The following is an 18,654-nucleotide window of genomic DNA, read 5'->3' as shown; positions in this document are numbered from 1 at the left end:
AAAAATCATCGATATCCGATTTGATATACGAACTTGCTTGTATCTAATAAAATTCTTTTTTTAATAGAAAATATTGCTCAACTGTATATATTTTGTTTTGAAGCAAAAATTAAACAATATATACTATAAAAATGAGATAAATAATTCATTTATGTGATATTTTTTAGTTGAGAATAGATGAGTTGAGATGAAAATTTAAAGTTATTAGATTATTATTTTTTAATATTATTATTATTTTAAAATTTAAAAAAATTGAATTGCTTATTATATTTTATATAAAAATTTAAAAAAATTATAATGATTAAATAAGATAAATTGAGATAATTTTGAATAACCTAATCTCGAGGAGAAGTATTATTTCTCATGTGTAATGTGTTAATCATAGATACATTGCATTTTTTCTAATGAAAGTGTCCCTTCGAGACTCGATCGCTTAGCTTAGTTAAAAAATATAGCCATCACGTGGTGGAGCCCAATGTTTCTCCTTCTGCCTTTCATGTTTTCGTTGCACAAAATGAAGAAATTCAATTGTATAAACGTAACAGTACCGTATCAGTCACCTCCTATGATTATGTTTATATAATTATAATGTGTATAAGTATCGTGTAATTATTTTAAAAAAAATAGAATTTATTATTAAAAAATTAATTTTTTTTTAACGTGAATCTCGTATTTATTTATTTTTTTTAAAGTAATTGCACAAACTTTATGTACTCATGACTATAATTATCATTTCTCTTATAATTATAAGGAGCAAATAATTAGGCCATGTCATTCTCATTCATTACTACATAGTTAATATATAATATGTAAGAACCTAATTAAGTATTATTATATAAGTTTTCTTATAGATCATCTAAGCAATTGCATGGCTCCGCCTACCCACAATAACTTCGCCCCTAGAGATTTACTTCTTTAAATATTCATACATATTCTTAATTAGACCGACTCTGGTCTTGTGTACGTTCGTATTTTTTTAATCGACCGCCACAATAATCGTTATGGTTTTGGAATCATATGCATGAGAAGAACATGGTTGGTGTACATGTTCTAGCAAATAAAATAAGAAGCAAAAAAGAAGAAAGACATGGCTGCTATGCTTTCTAAAGTTAGGAAGTCCCCTCACCGCTGGAAGCTGCATTCGTAACGTGGATGCTATGTTCTTGTAGTTGTTGAGGGGTGAAATTCACTTTAGCCATCCCATGATCTGTCTCTGACGCTTACACGTTTCTCTTTGGACCACTTTTTGTGAGATATTCTCTTCTGGTACAGAGACCATGTTTTGGGTTTTTCAAACTTCTCGTGCTAAACTCAAGCGTCTGGACAACAAAGTAGTGGTCATACTTGTGGATAAGACATTCGAGGCGGCCAAACGTTGATACACAATAACAGAGCTAAAAATAATGTCTTAATCAAACTCACTACTTTAATAATTATTGCAATAATGATAAATGATAATATATACAAATGTTTCTTTGGCTACGTGAAGATTCTAATCCAAATACATGCTTGTACCCACGGGCCACTCTTCCAGTACTTCTCCTATCTATATATACATGATCCAGTCTTTTCACTCCAAACAATTAACTCGTGGGAGACACCCATATAGTAGAATATAGGAATCTCTCTGTTTTTTTTTTTTTTTTTCCGATCTTCCTCCTGCATAATCAAGCTTTCGGATTTTGGCCTATCAAATGGGTGCTCGGTTTCTTCTCATAGCTGTGTGGTCACTTTCCATTGGCTTCAGCCTCTACCCTCAAACAGCGTCAGCACAATTAAAACAAAACTTCTATGCCAACATCTGCCCAAATGTCGAAAAGATCGTTAGAGATGCGGTTCAAAAGAAATTCAAACAAACTTTCGTCACAGTTCCTGCAACCATCCGTCTCCTTTTCCATGATTGCTTTGTCCAGGTAAAGTACTTTAAAGAACAACGCACGAAACGAAAAAGATTGAGTGTTAATTGAAACCAACCCATTTGTCCATTATGGATTTTATATATGGCTGTGTTTGATGGTTAACATACGTTGTTTTTGTCCAAAACCGTTAGGGCTGTGATGCGTCAGTAATCATACAATCCACTGGAAGCAACACGGCAGAGAAGGATCACCCTGACAATCTGTCGTTAGCAGGAGATGGATTTGACACCGTGATTAAAGCCAAGGAGGCGGTTGATGCGGTCTCAAGTTGCACAAACAAGGTCTCGTGCGCAGATATTCTGGCCCTGGCAACCAGAGATGTCATTGCACTGGTTGGTACTCCGAATTCCAGAACAGCATTTTTATCGTTATTATTCAAACCTCCTCATGTATATGCAACTTAAATGGACTAGGTTTTAGGAGTGTCGTTTCATTTGTTTGCATTTGATGTCTTGACGTGGCATGCAGTCAGGTGGACCATCTTATGCTGTAGAGTTGGGTAGATTGGACGGCCTGAGCTCAAAAGCATCAAGCGTAGAAGGGAAGCTGCCTAAGCCCACCTTCAATTTGGACCAGCTCAATTCCATGTTCGCTGCCAATGGTCTCTCCCAAACGGATATGGTTGCCCTCTCAGGTACGCAACGCAACGCAACACCCTCCAATCATTGATGATGAGTTGACATCGGAGTTGCTCGTCACTTAGGTCCCCTATGCAGGAGTGAGTACGTACGTGGGTTACTTCTGCTAGGGGATTTCTGGCCTCTTATTTTTGTACTAATAATTTCTTGCATCTGTTTAATGATTCGTCACGGGCTAAAGTAATATATGACAAGTAATGAATATCTAATCATTTATAAATGATATGTTTCTTTCAGAAAATGTTACATATATATATATATTAAGCGAGAGAAAAAATATTTGCAATCGTGAATTGTGTAATTCTCGCGTAATAGTTTTTAAAGAAATAAATAAAATATAAGACCCACAAGAAAAAAAATTAATTTTTTAATAGTAGACCCCACTCAATTTCAAAACGATTATGCAACGGTTGTAAAATTCACAGTTGTATATAGAATTATTCATTAAGTATTTAAATTAGTCAAGATTAAACAATGACGTCATAATTTATAATTTTTTTTATATATAGTTGAAACGCACGTAAAACATATCAGTTTTCTTATAATTTGAGATGTAAATTACATGTTTTACGTTGATGGAGCGATGGAAGCTTGGAAAGGGCAGGTAGTTAATTAGCTACGTACGTGTTGATCATATGAATGTGATCATAAAAATGATTTACATGTTTGATATATATATCTATATATATGCAGCTGCGCACACCGTTGGATTCTCTCACTGTAGCAGATTTGCGAACCGGATATACAATTTCAGCCGTCAAAACCCGGTGGACCCATTGCTGGAGCAGAATTATGCGACCCAGCTGCAATCGATGTGCCCGAAGAATGTGGACCCCAGGATAGCCATCAACATGGACCCAAACACGCCCAATAAGTTTGACAATGTCTACTTCAAGAATCTTCAACAGGGAAAGGGACTCTTCACCTCGGACCAAGTTCTGTTCACGGACACAAGGTCTAAGCCCACAGTAAATAGCTGGGCAAGCAGCTCTTCTGCCTTTGAAACTGCTTTTGTCACTGCCATTACCAAGCTGGGTCGTGTTGGAGTCAAGACTGGCCGGAATGGCAATATTCGTCGTAATTGTGCTGCTTTTAATTGATGCAACCAGTCCCACAATATTCAAAAGTCCGAAGCTTGTATGAAGCTACATGATATCAAATCAAAGGAAAAGAAAACAAATAGAAAAGCAGACATTAATTTCATTATATTTGTAACTTGAATAATACGTAATGTCGACTTTCCTTGTAGTTGGACTAGTGAAGTTGAAGACATTTCATGCTGGGCTTCCATATTTATTAAGAATTGTATTACATATACTTACAGTTTTACTTATATTTTTACTAACGAAACTTATTTTATTAATTTTTTTTTTAATTCAAATTTTATGATTTTTAGCATATCAATAACTAACATGTGGAAAAGTAATTTTTTTAAGTACATTTAGTATTTTTCTTTTATTAATGATGAAAAAAATATTTCTCATGTTCGAATTAACGTAAATTAAATTGAAAAATAATATTAAATACTTAATATTATAAAATACTATTCATATTTTATCTCTATCAGACACCAGATTCATGTCCCAATTACTTCAAGAATCCTTTAACGATTAAGCTCAGTCATCTTATCATTACTCTTTTTTTGTTTTTTTATTCCCATTTTTCTAACGTGGACATAAACAAAAGAACAAAAGAATCATAAGAGGCTCGAATTGTTCAACGCTTGACAGCTCAGATTATTGGCATATTGCGAAATAAAGAACATCGAAATAGTGTTATTATATTTGTTAAATCTATCCAAAGACTTTTCCGGATGCGATATAGCAAGCAGGTGGACGGCAAAAGATAGGGCTGCCCCCTTCCCCCGCATTAGTATCATTCATAAAGAGAATATTTGATAAAAATAAATTTATAAATTAACGTATTTTAACCTATATCTTAAATTGTATAATTTTTTTTACTGTAAAATAGATTTGACATATTATATCAAGATAAGAGTAGTACTACACTTACCGAAAAAACATCCGGAATTTACTTCCCGAATAGTATATTTTCTTTTCTTTTATTTTCTTTTTTTTCATATATTTTTTTAATCATCATAAATATTTTTAAAAAAATAAAAAAATTCACAACATCATTAAAAAATATTTTCTTAATCACTAAGCAAAAAAAAAAAAAAAAAAAAAACTCATTTGGAACACTTTTTGTGTCCCGAATTCGGGAGGTTTAGCATTTCTCATCAAGATAAATCAATTTGTTTTTATGAAATCCCTATGTGAATCTATCATCTAAAGAAAAAGATAGAATAAAATCAAGAGAACTGGAATTTTGTGTCATAAATACCTTCACAACTCAAAGATATTGGCGACGGGGCCTGATAATTGTCATGGTGCTTTCTGTCATATGTCTCATTAACCTTTACTTATATTTAATACCTGTAGCTACTCTGCACAGAGATGCATTTGTCGCACATTTATGTTACCCCCGTTACACGCTAAAAATCTGTTTCAAATCTCTTAATTAACAAGGCTCTGTCGCCATGTGCAATTTGACAATGACAAGGTCTTGTTGTATTTAAAGCTGCCAAATTAGTTCATGTCTTGGTCAAATATTGCATAATTTCTTCGATCAAAGAGGCATGCAAGGTACTCTTGATTAGTATGTTCTGGCTGGTAAAATAACAAAAATGCTACTCTCGCCGGCTGTTGGATCCCAACTAGATTTTTATTTATTTATTTAGTGATTAAAGAAGTATTTTTTTTCTAATGATATTATAAATTTTTAAAAAATATATATAAGTATATAAAAAAATAATAAGAATTTTTTATTCTTATCGGGACCCCCTCTTGCTAAACCCTCGGTGGGTATAGCACTGCTAGTAAAAGAATTACGCCTATAAAAAATGTTAGTAGAATCCTTTAAACTTATAGCTCATATATTTTAATTTTTAATTTTTACTTAATATTAAGAAAGTGATTACAAATATAATTATATATTTTTTTATTAATGACTAAAAATTTTATGAAAATACTTGAAAAAAAATCAAAAGAAAAATAATAACAAATTTATAACTCGCGTATGCCCAGGTTTAACGGCGGCCCGCTATCACCATCTTAAGCCTATACAAGTGGTCTGCAATTACAAGGAAAGAGTCAATATCAATCCCAAACCCATCGATCACGTCCATGCCAAGAAATGGACCATAGAAGACTTCTAAAAGTCTTCGAGCATTTATATTTTTGCTTTTTCAGTTTTCACTGTTACAACCATTTCCATTAAGATACGCGTATATGCATGAGCTTTGAGGCACCAGCCATCCGGTAAAAGGGTGCTCATAAATATGAAATATCAGTGACTGAGTCTTGCATTCAGTCATTCAAAGGTTGTCAATCCTACCTTGCAAAGCTGTATACAAACGAAATTTTATGCTGCAACCTCGAATATTGAAAGATGTGCAGTGCTTGATTGAACATAATGCATCAGAACACACCATGGAATTTTTGGTTAAGGCAAAAACTTGACAACGTAAAGTTAATTAACTTACTGCCACGCACACGTCTACACACACGTGGAAGGAAATGCCCCTGCTGACTATTTGGCGAAATATGGTGCTCAGGGACATGGCCGAGTATGGCACAATACCACGCAGCAGCAACCTAGGAAACTCGGAAGTTAGTCTTTGGAGTACTTTGTGTTACGGTTGATGTTTTAGGAGTACTTTGGTTTTTGGCTTCAGTGTGGGTCTTGTAAACAGGGCTTCCCTCCGCCTTAAGTGAGGCTCTATTCAATAAAAGGGAGGTGCCGTCCTCATTTCTTAAAATAAAAAAAAAAAACATGTGTCTACACACACAAAAATGGATGAGTCTTCTCTGGATTACACTCATCTTTTATGAGGGCAAGGCTTAAACTGATAATCCACACCGTTACAACTTTAATGACAAGTTTTCCTACTTCAAATTTCACAAAGAAAATGAGTCAAATGTACAAGCTAATAGGATTGCAACTCGATTATATATCTGCCGGGAGGAGTAGAACACGAAATTGGTGACCCAAATTACATGCACAAATTAATTAATTTCTAAGCCAGACTTTTAGAGATTGGATGTAAGGTTTTTCTGAAAACTTTTAACTGTTTTGAAAAGTTTTTAGAGATTGAATTTTATGGAGCATTGTGAAAGTTGTGGGATACATCCAAAATATGTTTGGATTAAGAAAGTTTTTTAGACATGTTTTTATGTGGGTTTGAAAAAGTCGCAGGGTCCATAAAAAATATGTTTGGCAAGAAAATTTTTGTTTACGGAAATTAAAGTAAATCCTCAAGATGAAAAGGGGAGGAGGTACAGTAGAACCGATCAATTGTGTTTAAGTGCTTTATTTATCTTCATCCCTTCAATTTTACTATGCAAGTTAACGTCAAAAGAATCTTTTTCAAGCAGCCAGTATAAAGGGTAATTAGCCAGCAAACAAGTTCATGGAGTTGAGGGATATCAGTTTTAGAGCATTACAGAAATGATCCACATGAAATGCTTCAAGAAAATCTGTAAAACAACCCTGACAAAGTGCCTGGTACAGTAGAATATCCCCAAATAATAGTGTTCGAGTGCTTCTCCATTTATTTTTCTCCCTTTAACTTTACTGTACAAGTTAACATCAAAGAATCTTAATCAAGAAACCAGTATAAAAGATAACAGCTTTAGAGCATTGCAGAAAGGATCTGCATGAAATGCTTCAATACCTGGCATTGTGGACAATCTCCCAAAGATAAGTAAGCCATTTGATATAGGGAAGCCTTTTAGGTGAATGAGCTTTAATAGGGAGATAGAGAATAAGGCCTTGTTTGTTTTCATAACTTTTCTCAACTCATCTCATCTAATCATTACAATTTTCTCAAATTCTCATATAAATAAAATAAACAATTCAACTTTTTCAAATTTTAAAACAAAAATAATATTAAAAATATTTTATAATAATATTTTATTTAATTTTCAACTTTAATCTTATCTCATCTGCGAAAACAAACGGGGCTTAAAGGTTCAGTCACAGGCTTGCATATTCGGTACAGCACAGCTTAGCCATGCTGATGAGGATTTGTAAATCTTTGCATCATTAGAATTCCTTCTCGCTTTCCTGCAAAGCCAAAATCGACCAACCAGAAAACGCATTATAACTCTTAACCTTGTTTTATCATACTCTTCAATATCCCAATGCTTTTGATCATTAACAAAAACACGGGCACGAAATGGAAATAGAGGCAAGAGTGAAAGAAACTTAATCAGCAAGAAAATTCTTGGCTATACTTAAGATTGTTCATCCGAGCCAGATTTTATTAATGACATTTCTATTTTTCTTTTCAAAACATATTTGAAGCAAAGTTAGCTCGGAAAATGACTGAAATACACTAATCTAAAAGTTTGATTAAATTGTTCAAACAACATCAACGTTTCTTACAGTAGCTTCCCTTGGGTCCCTAGGTTCATGATATAATCACAGCCCTGCCAACAAAGAAGATAGAGGATGCACATAGATGCCAAATTATGAGCATGGTTTCTCTTATCTTATACCACCTTTTGGCACTTTCATTGCAGTCATGTTTCAGTCTTATCAACAGTTTTTCAGATAGATGATGCGCGGGAATGTTCCTTCCAGGTGAGTCCTCGAGTAAATACTTCCTTTTTTTTTTTTTTTTGGATAAGTACTTTCTGTTATTAGAATGTCTAAGATCTAAATGAATTACAACCTGTATAGTGAAGCAAGCTAATAGATTAAGAAACTGTTGCATAGAAATTCATCATTGATGCTTGACTAATATGTAAACTGTAAACAGTAAAATCCTTCAACTCTCTTGGTACAATCAATTACCAAGAAATTAGCTTAGAAAAATATTTGTTGTTCATTTGACTCAGAAATGACAGAAAACAAGTTCATTTCAAAGTTCAATAAATTGCTCATTACCACCGCAACTTTCCTCTGCACCAGCACTTTCCCTTGCAGTGGCTTCATTTTGGTGCCAAGATTTGATCTGATCACTGCCCTGCCAACAAATTAGAGAGAGGCAATGCACAAGGGTACCCAACCATGAGTTTGTTTTGTCTTATACAATACCTTCTGGCAATACCAAATCAGTTTTCGGTCTTCTCCAGAGTCTCAGATGGATGATGTGTAGCAATGTTCAGTGCAATTGTCTTATAGATTAAATACCTTCTGTTATGTGTATATCCAAATTCTAACTAAACTAAAACTGTATAGCAAAGCATCGGTAGATTTGGAACTAATATGTATGGTTTACAACATAAAAGATTGCCAGAAGGAAATAGGACTAACGTGACTGAATTCAGCTGCTCAATCGTGTATATTGAAACATGCAGAAGCATATTAAGTTTGCTGTGACACTCAAAGCTGGATGCTTTCCACCACCTAGAATATAGTTTTGCTGCTGGCATTCAATAGGCACAGGGCTGTAAAACAAACATCTTCCAGATGTTTATATCCCTCGGCATCTGTGTTTTCGAGTTTCAACACACCTTAACCACGGACTACTTGTATCAGCATCAAGGTTGAATTTGTCCTCCTGGGTTTTTTCTTTACATCCTTTTTTCCCTATTCCCTTGGGTCTGATTATCTTGTACGAATTATTATGTTTAGCCTTTTCTTTTTGTTCCCTCGTTAGAAACTAAATTTAGCCTCATGAGAGAAAAAAGATGGAAAAGGGAAGATAGGGGGAGGCCGGGGGGTTTCAAGTATGCAGCACCTTAAAATGGAAGGAATGAATGAGAAACATTATAATAGGGTCTAAATCTTCACCCTCAACTTCTTCAAATTAACTGCCCAATGTATGTGTGTGACTGGGAGTGCATATGAGTGAGAAGAGAGAGATAATAACACTGAGCTGAATAACAATTGTCAACATGGCCATCTATCGGATCTCATGGGATCAGGAATCACAGAACAGTAGGCTGAAAACTTCAAAGGTAAGTTTGATTAACAGGTTAAGAATAACAAAATGAACTAACAAACTATAGATATTAGTCAGAAAAGACGACTGCGCTAGCCATTATAGCAAGATTCTTCCAATTGTTGATATGTTTATACTTTACCATCGCCCCCCCCCCCCCCCCCCCCCCCCCAAAAAAAAAAAAAAAATCATTGAAAGCTATATACAATCTAATCACCCTCATCTAAAACTTCCGATAACTTGTACTAACATACTTGAACGGTACTTATAAAATTGGTAATTTCAAGCTCACTGTTAAGAGTAGATTTTACAATTGTGTTGAGATAACTCATCGAACCCAAGCTTATTGCTTTACCGAAATCATGTGCTAATCAGTTCCAGTTCAGTCTTCTGATGCACGCAAGCAAACCTTCTCAAGTTCTGTTGTCCAATCTGCTCCAAGTATTCGGGGATTCAACTCCATTGCAACACAAAAGTCTGACATTGATGCAAAAAAGGGCCGACTTTGGTTTTGTACATATCTCATGGGCAACGTTCTCCTCACACCAGGTATATCACAATCATGTCTTTGATCTATGTGTTTCTGTACAGACCTTGAACCAGCAAGATCCAAACAAGGCTTTATCAATCTCTTGAGATATACATCAAGGCAATTGTTCAATAAGTTGGCACAATCCACCGAGATGTTTATTCCCTCAGTCTCCAACTTCTGCTCCAAACTCTTCCTTAAGGAACTGGTATCAGGTAGCTCACCACTATTCTGACAAGTCTCTGTGAAAAATGTAGTAGCTGATCCACTGCATAACACCTTCCTTGTTCCTTTAGTATTCATGGGGATGCCAAGAGGAGCTCTAACAGGGCTTCTACTATAAATACTTGGGCTTTCAGCAGCCTGATCAACCTCTTCACCATCTTCCACAGAGCCAGGGGGTCTGCTACCCAAAGAAAGCAGCTCAGTAGCACTCTGCTGCTCTTGAATTTTGGGGATTGAATCTTCACAAGCAACACTATGGTTCTTCCCATGAGGCCCAAGAGGACTCGGGCGGTCCCTAAACTTGCGATCACGAATATTTGGGGTCCTCCCCTTTCGAGAGGATTGTGGAATATCTCGGCATAGTGACTGAATACCGCTTCTCTGATACCCGTTTTCCACTCTAACAGTGAGAGAACCTTCTAACTTGTGGTCCTTTGATGGGGGAGTCTTTGAGAGAAATGCATTGCTTATGATTGATCTAATGAGATGGTTATGAAGACAAACATTTTCTCTCCCAATTTTGTCAATACAAAGTTTATCGAAGTCGGATTTGCTAATCTTAAGACTTAAAAATCTTTTGAGAAGGTCAAAATACTCCTCTGCCTTCGGGCGCCCCACCTTCCTTTCTATACGGGTCTTTAGCTCCAAAGTGTCTATTCGAGAAAAATGCTGACGCACTGGCATTTTGGTCTCCAAACTCCTCACTGTCACCAGATGAAATATCTTTTTCAGCCATATATATATATACAAATAACCATCATTTCACATCCAATCACAAAATCTAAAACCCTAATTTCAATTATCTTTATTGGCAAGAAAATTTCAGTGAAGAACGTCAGCATTGCCTGCAGACTTGAACTAAATTACCCAACTTTGAGACAAGACGATCAACACCCTGATTGTAATAAACCCACAACAAAAGCAATCAGCTAACTCTATGTTGATCATTTAATCATTCAATTCTTTCAATTACAGACCGAATTTTGAGGATATCTACAATCACTCCGAGTCCTCGCCGCTTAATACCCATTTCGCAGAAATAAACATAAAACAAAACAATAAATTACTCTAAAAAAAACTAAGCTTCAATAGGTTTGAAGTCAAGTACAAGACCGTCTTCCGAATTGAATCAGGAAAAAAAAAACGAAAAAAGAAAACCAAGAAATCAGCCCACGCAAACGAAATCAAGAAACCGATAAAACAAATAAATAAATAACCTGAATTTACCATCTGCGTGTTCGGAGCCTCAATGTATTCAGAGTAATTCTTCGATCACTTCCGCATTGTGTTACTATACACAAGAAAGGAAGAGGGGGGGAAGATTAGGGCAAGAAGGGAAGACGGCCGCTTTTTCAGAAGCTTCTTATTATCAAGTCTTGGGGGTCAAACTCAAAGGGCACGTGCGTTTTATAAGTGTGAGCAACTACGGACCTTCGTTGTTCTCTCGACGTGCCAGACACAAATTCCTTTTTTCTCTTTTCCTTTTTCTATTTTTTTGGGGAAATTAAGATTGAAAGATCCAACAAATAAAACCTCGAGGAAGTGTAGATCAGATTTCGTGTTAGAGTAGTTTGAAACTTTGAAGCCCATAACGTTAACACCCGCAGACAAAGTGCTATTGCTTGGTCACCGGCCTGCAACTTTCAACATTTTTTTTTTCTGTTTTCGGCAAAAAATAAAAATAAAAATAAAAAAGGGTGCGTTAATATTCGTGTGGTCACCAACTCCCAAGTCAACAAAAATGCTTTGAAAGTCAGCGGATTGGGTGTGAAACTGAAATGGCAGTTGCTTCAAGTCCACGGGGGCCAATACATTCATGATGAGTGGGGCGGGGGATCTAGTCCTAAATAATTGAATTGGTTGTTAACTCGTCAATTTTCCTGTCAGAGTATATTGTTTTTTCGTTTTTTTTTTTTATGCTGTCTATACGGAGGAAATATACTTACAATCTAACATTCATATAATCACTTTATAAAAAAATAAATAAAATATAAGATTCACATAAAAAAATTAATTTTTTAATTATAGATTTCATTTATTTTTAAAGCGATTACGCGATAGTTACACAATTCACAATTATATATAAAATTACTCGTCTAAAAATATTTGAAAACTATATTAATGTTTATCGTATCGAAGTTATCGTCTTTTTAATATAAGATCAGATTTCATAAATACAAGACAATACTTTCATCTATATTCCTTAATACAAAATTACCGATCCGCATTTGTTACGGCTGATGTTTATGTTACATTAAAGTTGTCCTTTTTTTTTATTATATATAGTAACTTTTTGTTTTATCAGGAAAATTTACACTCTTCACCTGTGATTAACTATCATTTATTTTTTCTTTTATTTTACAGGTCTATACGTTAAGATAAACAAATTAAACTGACCACGTGGCATAATCTTAACATCAAATCTTTAATTGATTGTACAGTTGAAAAACTATAGATAGTTGAGGGTGTAAATATAAGTTTCTAATCATTTAGGGTGCAAGTTAAAAGGTTAAAAGCTAGTGGGTGAAAATTGTATGTCTCCCAAGTGGATCAAGATGATTTAAAGTTATTGTCCCAATTCTAAGATCTCAAATAAAAGAGAGATAGATGTATGAAGTGGGATTTACAATATTTATTGTAGAAGAGACCGATTGATACGTATGAGATCTCTTAAAATTTTTGTCTATTTTGAGAGTATCAATTGAAAGAGAAATAAATTCATGAAGTAAACCTATTTTATGTATTGATTTTTATCTTAAAATCCTTAAATTCGAACAAGAATTTACTGAAATTTTTTCTTCAAGTAGCTAGCAGCTGATAACTATTATATATTTGCGTGATGTCTTTTAGGTCCTCCAACAAGTGGTGGACTTAAATATCACATCGTAATTTTCAACTACTTATTTCTTCTTGAATAAAAAATAGAAAAAAGCTACAAACAGTCGCCTAGTATAAGCGCAGGGGGCAAACGACGACTAATGTAGCAAAAATTGAAAACACACCGTTTAGTTTAACCCCCATAAATTCCAGTACTCTGTTCTTGTTGGAATCATCTCTTTTGTATTTGAACAAATATTCTGAGAGTAGGAAATGCAGTTAGGGATGGTGAGCGCATTGGAGACACTGTGTGGTCAGGCTTTTAGGGCAAAGAGGTACGACATGTTGGGCATATAGGTCATGGATTGTGCTCTTCCTCTATTGCATTCTACTCTTGCCCATTTACATTTTTGCCGCTCCAATTCAAAAACTCTTAGGACAGTCCGACGAAGTAGCAGAGTTGTCAGAGTTGGTGGCTCTCTGGCTCTTACCGTTGCTCTTCGACTTTGGGTTTCTGTTCCCAGTGCAATAGTTCTTGTAGTCCCCACTCAAGACCTTTGTGATTGCTTGCGCGTCTTTGGCAGCTTTAATAGTCAACCTATTGAGTACATGGCTCGTCGTTTATGTGTGGGATTTTGGGCTTGTTGCTATTTTTGTTGCTTTGGACATCTCTTGGTGGGTTTTTGTCCTTGCATTGGATGGATACGCCATGTTTGGTGGATATCCTCAAACTTGGACTAGATTCTCTTTTCAAGCCTTTTCGGGTCTTTGGGAATTCATCAAACTCTCTATTGCTTTGGAAGTCATGCTCTATGAATGATTTTCTTTAGTTTTCTTAGTAAGTTTTGCTTCTTCATTCTAGGTTGTGATTTGGGCATGTTTTAGTTGATTGTATCATTTGTCTTTCCAAAGTCACAATTAAAAAAAAGAAAAACTTTAAATTTCTGGCCTCTATTTCTCATTAGAAAGAAGCCCCATTCTCCAACTCCAATTTGAGACCTCAGACAGATCTCATTACCAACATTCGCATTGGCAGCGGCAAGGGATTTGAACTGCGCCCCTGCAACAAAGTTTAGAAGCGACCATTTGCCCTCAAATGCCATTCTGGTGTCTATGGCTATACTGGGTGATGTAGACGAGAGTGAGTCTAGTTATGACAATGATATGAGCACTAGTTCAGAGGAAGAGGTTTATGAGAGCAGATATTCTCTAGATTCATCGCCACAAGACGAAAGGATTCCCAGTGGTACTACTGCTCATAGATACGGGAACCCAGAGCAGAGGCTGCCGCATTATGCTAGTAAAGGGATGGAACCAGCTCAAACGAGCATGAAGACGAAGAAACACACGCAAGATCAAGATGATCGAACACGAAGAAGAAACCCACCTGAAAGCTAGACGAAACACGAAAGCTCTGTTTTGATTTTTCTTATTTCTTATTTCGGGCATTTTGTCTTTTTGTCTTCTTTTTTTTTCTGTTGATGTGGCATCAGCAACTCCCCACCTCTTGCGCAAGCGACTGTACATAGAAGAATTGTAAAATATAAGTTCAAACATTCTATTCTAAATTGCAATATTCTTGTACGTTCTATTCTAGTCTATTTTACAAGTAAAAGAGAAATACAAAGTGCAGGAAACATCTATTCTAAATAGCATCGTTTAGTTTTATTCTTCTCAATTCCGAGTTTACAGTACCACAATATAAATTAATTGTTTCGCTTTTTCCATATCATATATATTATAACTTCTTCCAGCGGAGAGTTTATAGTTTCAACGTGAATGATCATGTCCATTTTTACAGCATAGAAGATCTTAAATAATTTATAATGCTGTGTATAAATTGATTAGAGCTAGCTAGCTAGCCCTTCGTACGTTAGCAATTGTAGCTAGGATGGCATTTATAATTAATCTTAAGCTGATTTTTTATAGGCAATAGTAGCATATATATATATATATATAATGTAGAGAAGATCAATAAATAAAACTATTATATTTGAAAAGCGCAATAAGTTTACTTAGGATGTCAATTAATTATATGTGCAAAGATGATAATAATACTATATATATATATATATATAATCCGTTCAAATAAATATAATGCAAATATGATCTTTATTCCTTTTAATTTACAGTTTCATGTATAGATTAGCCATACAAGTAATTATCTCATTATATCATATCCATACATCATTGCAAGGCAAAACTTGTTAAAATGGATTTTTAGACAGATGGACTGGCTACGAGCCTGCAGATCTCCTACAAAATAAGAAAATGATGATCAATATTAGAGTCCGACGATTTTCAATTGTGACTAAGACAATATGTAATTAAGTTATAAGTTAATTATTCTCTCTAGCATCTTGATGCCGGATAAAATAGAGATTAACTATGACAACTAGTTCCAACAGATGATCAGCACAGAAAAGACAAGAGATTCTTCCAAAATACAGAGAAAACAACTCTAAATAATATTAATTAATAGTAAATTTTGAAATTTTCTTATGAAGCCCACAAGTCGGACTTAAATAGCTGCAAAATTTGAAATTATGATATTTTTCAAAACTGAAAAAATATAAATTATTGTATGAGAAATAAACACATAAATAAACAAGAATCTTGCCAAATATTTGGCCAAAATCGAAATCAGAATCACTCCTAAAACTTGAAATCAAATATTTACTAATAAAGCAAAAATGAGCATATACAAATATAGGATTTGATGAAAAATAACTAATATGGCCCTTAGTCCAAGGAATATGTTAAGTTTTTCCTTCTATATTTGTATAGATTCATCTTCTTAAAATAACTTCAATGCAATCAACGTAGAATCTTATCTGGATACCTCATATCAATTTGGGTTTGTATCATTCTCACCAGGTTGGAGAGATTCGTCCTTGAATTCTAAACTTTATTGTCTCGATCTTTTGGGTGTCCAATTAGACCAATCTTTCTTTCATTTTCTTATATCATTCCGATAATCATGAAAAAACTCAAAATGATTTGATCGGATCGAAGTAAAATAATATTGAATATCTTATACTCCAAAATTAAGTTTATTTCCCTCATCTCAAATCCAAAAAAAAATGCACAGGAGAAGTTGAAAAAAAAAATCTTCAACTCCAAGAAAATCAACATAGTTAATTTTTTTAAAGTTGTTTCCTAATGTTCAAACTTCAAAACTTCACCACCATTTTCTTTTTCTAAATTTTCTATATTTTCAATAAAAATAATTACCTCATCCACTAGGTTATCTTCATCAGGATATATATATATTTATTTATCTTAGATTGGTATAGAGTTCCACTCTATGGAAGAATATCCATCCTCAAACTCTTCTTCCTCAAAATAGTAAATCCACTCAACCTCATGCAATAAATCAATGAAACCTTCAGCCTGTAGAGTACCAAAAAATTCTGGTAAATCAACTCTGAAACCAAGGTCCCCATAACGCTCTTCTCTACCACGGTACTCCCAAAATAAAGTACACTTGTGATATGGGTTCTCAAAACTAGAATTAAAATCATGATCTTCCATCTCACGATCATCGATATCCTGCGCCGTTAGATACCGAGCTAACTCTGCAACCTGTCTTTGTAAATTCTCAATATCACATCCTGAACGCTACGATCAAGGTGCAGGACTTCCTCATTTGGAACCTGCCCATGATGACCATGATCACGACCACCAGCCATGGAAACTGATGAGATATCACTCCAAGAAAGATGTTGAAGCTCTAATGCCAACTGATGCAGGACAAAATAGAGATTAATTATGACAGCTAGTTCTAATAGATGATCAACACAGAGAAGACAAGAGATTCTCCCAAAATACAGAGAAAACAACTTTGAATAATATTGATTAATAGTAAAATTCAAAATTTTCTTATGAAGCCCTCAAGTCGGACTTAAATAGCTACAAAATTTAAAATTGTGATATTTTTTCAAAAATGGAAAAATCTAAATTATTGTATGAGAAATAAACATATAAATAAACAAGAATCCTACTAAATATTTGGTCAAAATCAAAATCAGAATCACTTGGAAAACTTGAAACCAAATATTTACTAATAAGGCAAAAATGAGCATAAATATAGGATTTGTTGAAAAATAACTAACATTGCCCTTAGTCCAAGAAATATATTAAGCTTTTTCATCCATATTTGTGCAAATTCATCTTTCTAAAATAATACTTCAATATAATCAACGTAGAATCTGAACCTAGATACCCCATATCAATTTGGGTTCGCCTCATTCTTATCGGGTTGGAGAGAATTCGTCCTCGAATTCGAAACTTTCTTGTCTCGATCTTTTGGGTGTCTAATTAGACCAATCTTTATTTCCTTTTGTTGTATCACCCCGATGATCATGAAAAAACTCAAATTGATTTGATCGAGTCGAAGCAAAATAATATTGAATATTTTATACTCCAAAATCAAGTTTCCTTCCCACGTCTCAAATCCAAAAAGAATATTTTGCTTAGGAGAATTGCTCATCACATCTAAAGGCTAGGCTATAGTCTCACCCAATTTGGAGCTGAAAGATTTTTGTTGGGAGGTAGCTAGGAGGGAAGATGGATAAATTGCGAATGTTGAATGATCCATCTTTAATGTAGGAAGTAGTAAATTACAATATAAAAGCCAGGGAAGGTTTGGATGTTTGGGTTTGGAAGCAATGATGGAAATTTCAATGAGGCCTCATTCAAGCTAATTTATTCATTTTTAAAAAAAAAAGTGTTATATATTGAACACCGTCTTGCCACTTAGAATTTCAGTGTATATTTGGAAATTAAAGCTATGGAATGGTGCTATCCCTTTTGATAATAAGATACAAGCTTGTGATATCCCTTAGTTTTTAAATGCAGTTTGTGTTCTATAGCTGAGGAGTCGGCCGATATTCATTTACTTAATTGGTTCCTGCTTATATATTGTATCATCCATTTGGGTTTATTTTGCACAGATCTTTGAACTTTCAAGATGTGTGACTATGGGATGGAAAGATAAACTTGGTACATGGTAGTCTTTTTTAAATAATGGCATGCAGTCAGATCTCTTTCCATGCATGCACAGATGGCTCAATGTTTTCTTCTTTGGGAATTGTACGTTGGCCCGAGAATCTGCTCGGCATAATGATATTGTTAACCTGACCTCTGTCATTTATATTTAGAAAGTTAGAAAATGGCTACATGATATTAATTTCTTCATTAAGCCTACAAAAATTATACGTACCAGCAAGATGCTTCCTATCTTATGATCACTACACATCTCAAATGTTGAAATAAAAGTAAGGAAGCCATTGCAAGTTAGTTGGATGTTTTCTCCTTCTGATAACATGAAGTTGAACGTAGATGGTGCCTCAAAAGACAATCCAGAGCATGCTGGATGTTGCGGTGGTGTTATTAGAGACTATCATAAAAAAAAAAATTTACATGGTTTTTCTTACCAACTTTAGCTAGTAGAGAGTGCTGCATTAATGCTTGACACAATGAATTTCGATTACCCTCGATATTAGGCCGAGATCAGACAAATTAAGACAGATGCCTAGCTAGTACTTTAAAGTGTTGATTAATTGTCTTGTC

The 18,654-nt window shown here is 34.5% G+C and overlaps 2 protein-coding genes across 3 annotated transcripts; one reads left to right on the top strand and one right to left on the bottom strand.

The window, feature by feature from the left end:
• The first annotated feature begins 1,494 nt into the window (after window positions 1-1,494).
• Window positions 1,495-3,874, top strand: LOC121254015 (peroxidase 73-like). The gene is made up of 4 exons (XM_041153980.1): window positions 1,495-1,913; window positions 2,051-2,251; window positions 2,388-2,553; window positions 3,251-3,874. The coding sequence occupies exons 1-4, from the start codon at window positions 1,695-1,697 to the stop codon at window positions 3,655-3,657; spliced, it is 993 nt and encodes a 330-aa protein (XP_041009914.1). The 5' UTR covers window positions 1,495-1,694; the 3' UTR covers window positions 3,658-3,874.
• Window positions 3,875-9,444: 5,570 nt separating this feature from the next.
• Window positions 9,445-11,793, bottom strand: LOC121254003. Of its 2 annotated transcripts, none has more exons than XM_041153960.1 (2): window positions 11,481-11,793; window positions 9,445-10,967 (listed from the first exon to the last, which is right to left on the bottom strand). In XM_041153960.1, the coding sequence occupies exons 1-2, from the start codon at window positions 11,491-11,493 to the stop codon at window positions 9,892-9,894; spliced, it is 1,089 nt and encodes a 362-aa protein (XP_041009894.1). In that variant the 5' UTR covers window positions 11,494-11,793; the 3' UTR covers window positions 9,445-9,891. The 2 variants fall into 2 exon arrangements, with proteins under 2 accessions (XP_041009894.1, XP_041009901.1); XM_041153967.1 differs by having other exon boundaries at window positions 11,491-11,791.
• Window positions 11,794-18,654: the final 6,861 nt, after the last annotated feature.

The sequence above is a fragment of the Juglans microcarpa x Juglans regia genome, chromosome 1D (assembly GCF_004785595.1).
Source record: "Juglans microcarpa x Juglans regia isolate MS1-56 chromosome 1D, Jm3101_v1.0, whole genome shotgun sequence".
NCBI lineage: Eukaryota > Viridiplantae > Streptophyta > Magnoliopsida > Fagales > Juglandaceae > Juglans > Juglans microcarpa x Juglans regia.
This window is presented reverse-complemented; position numbering and strand designations above follow the sequence as displayed.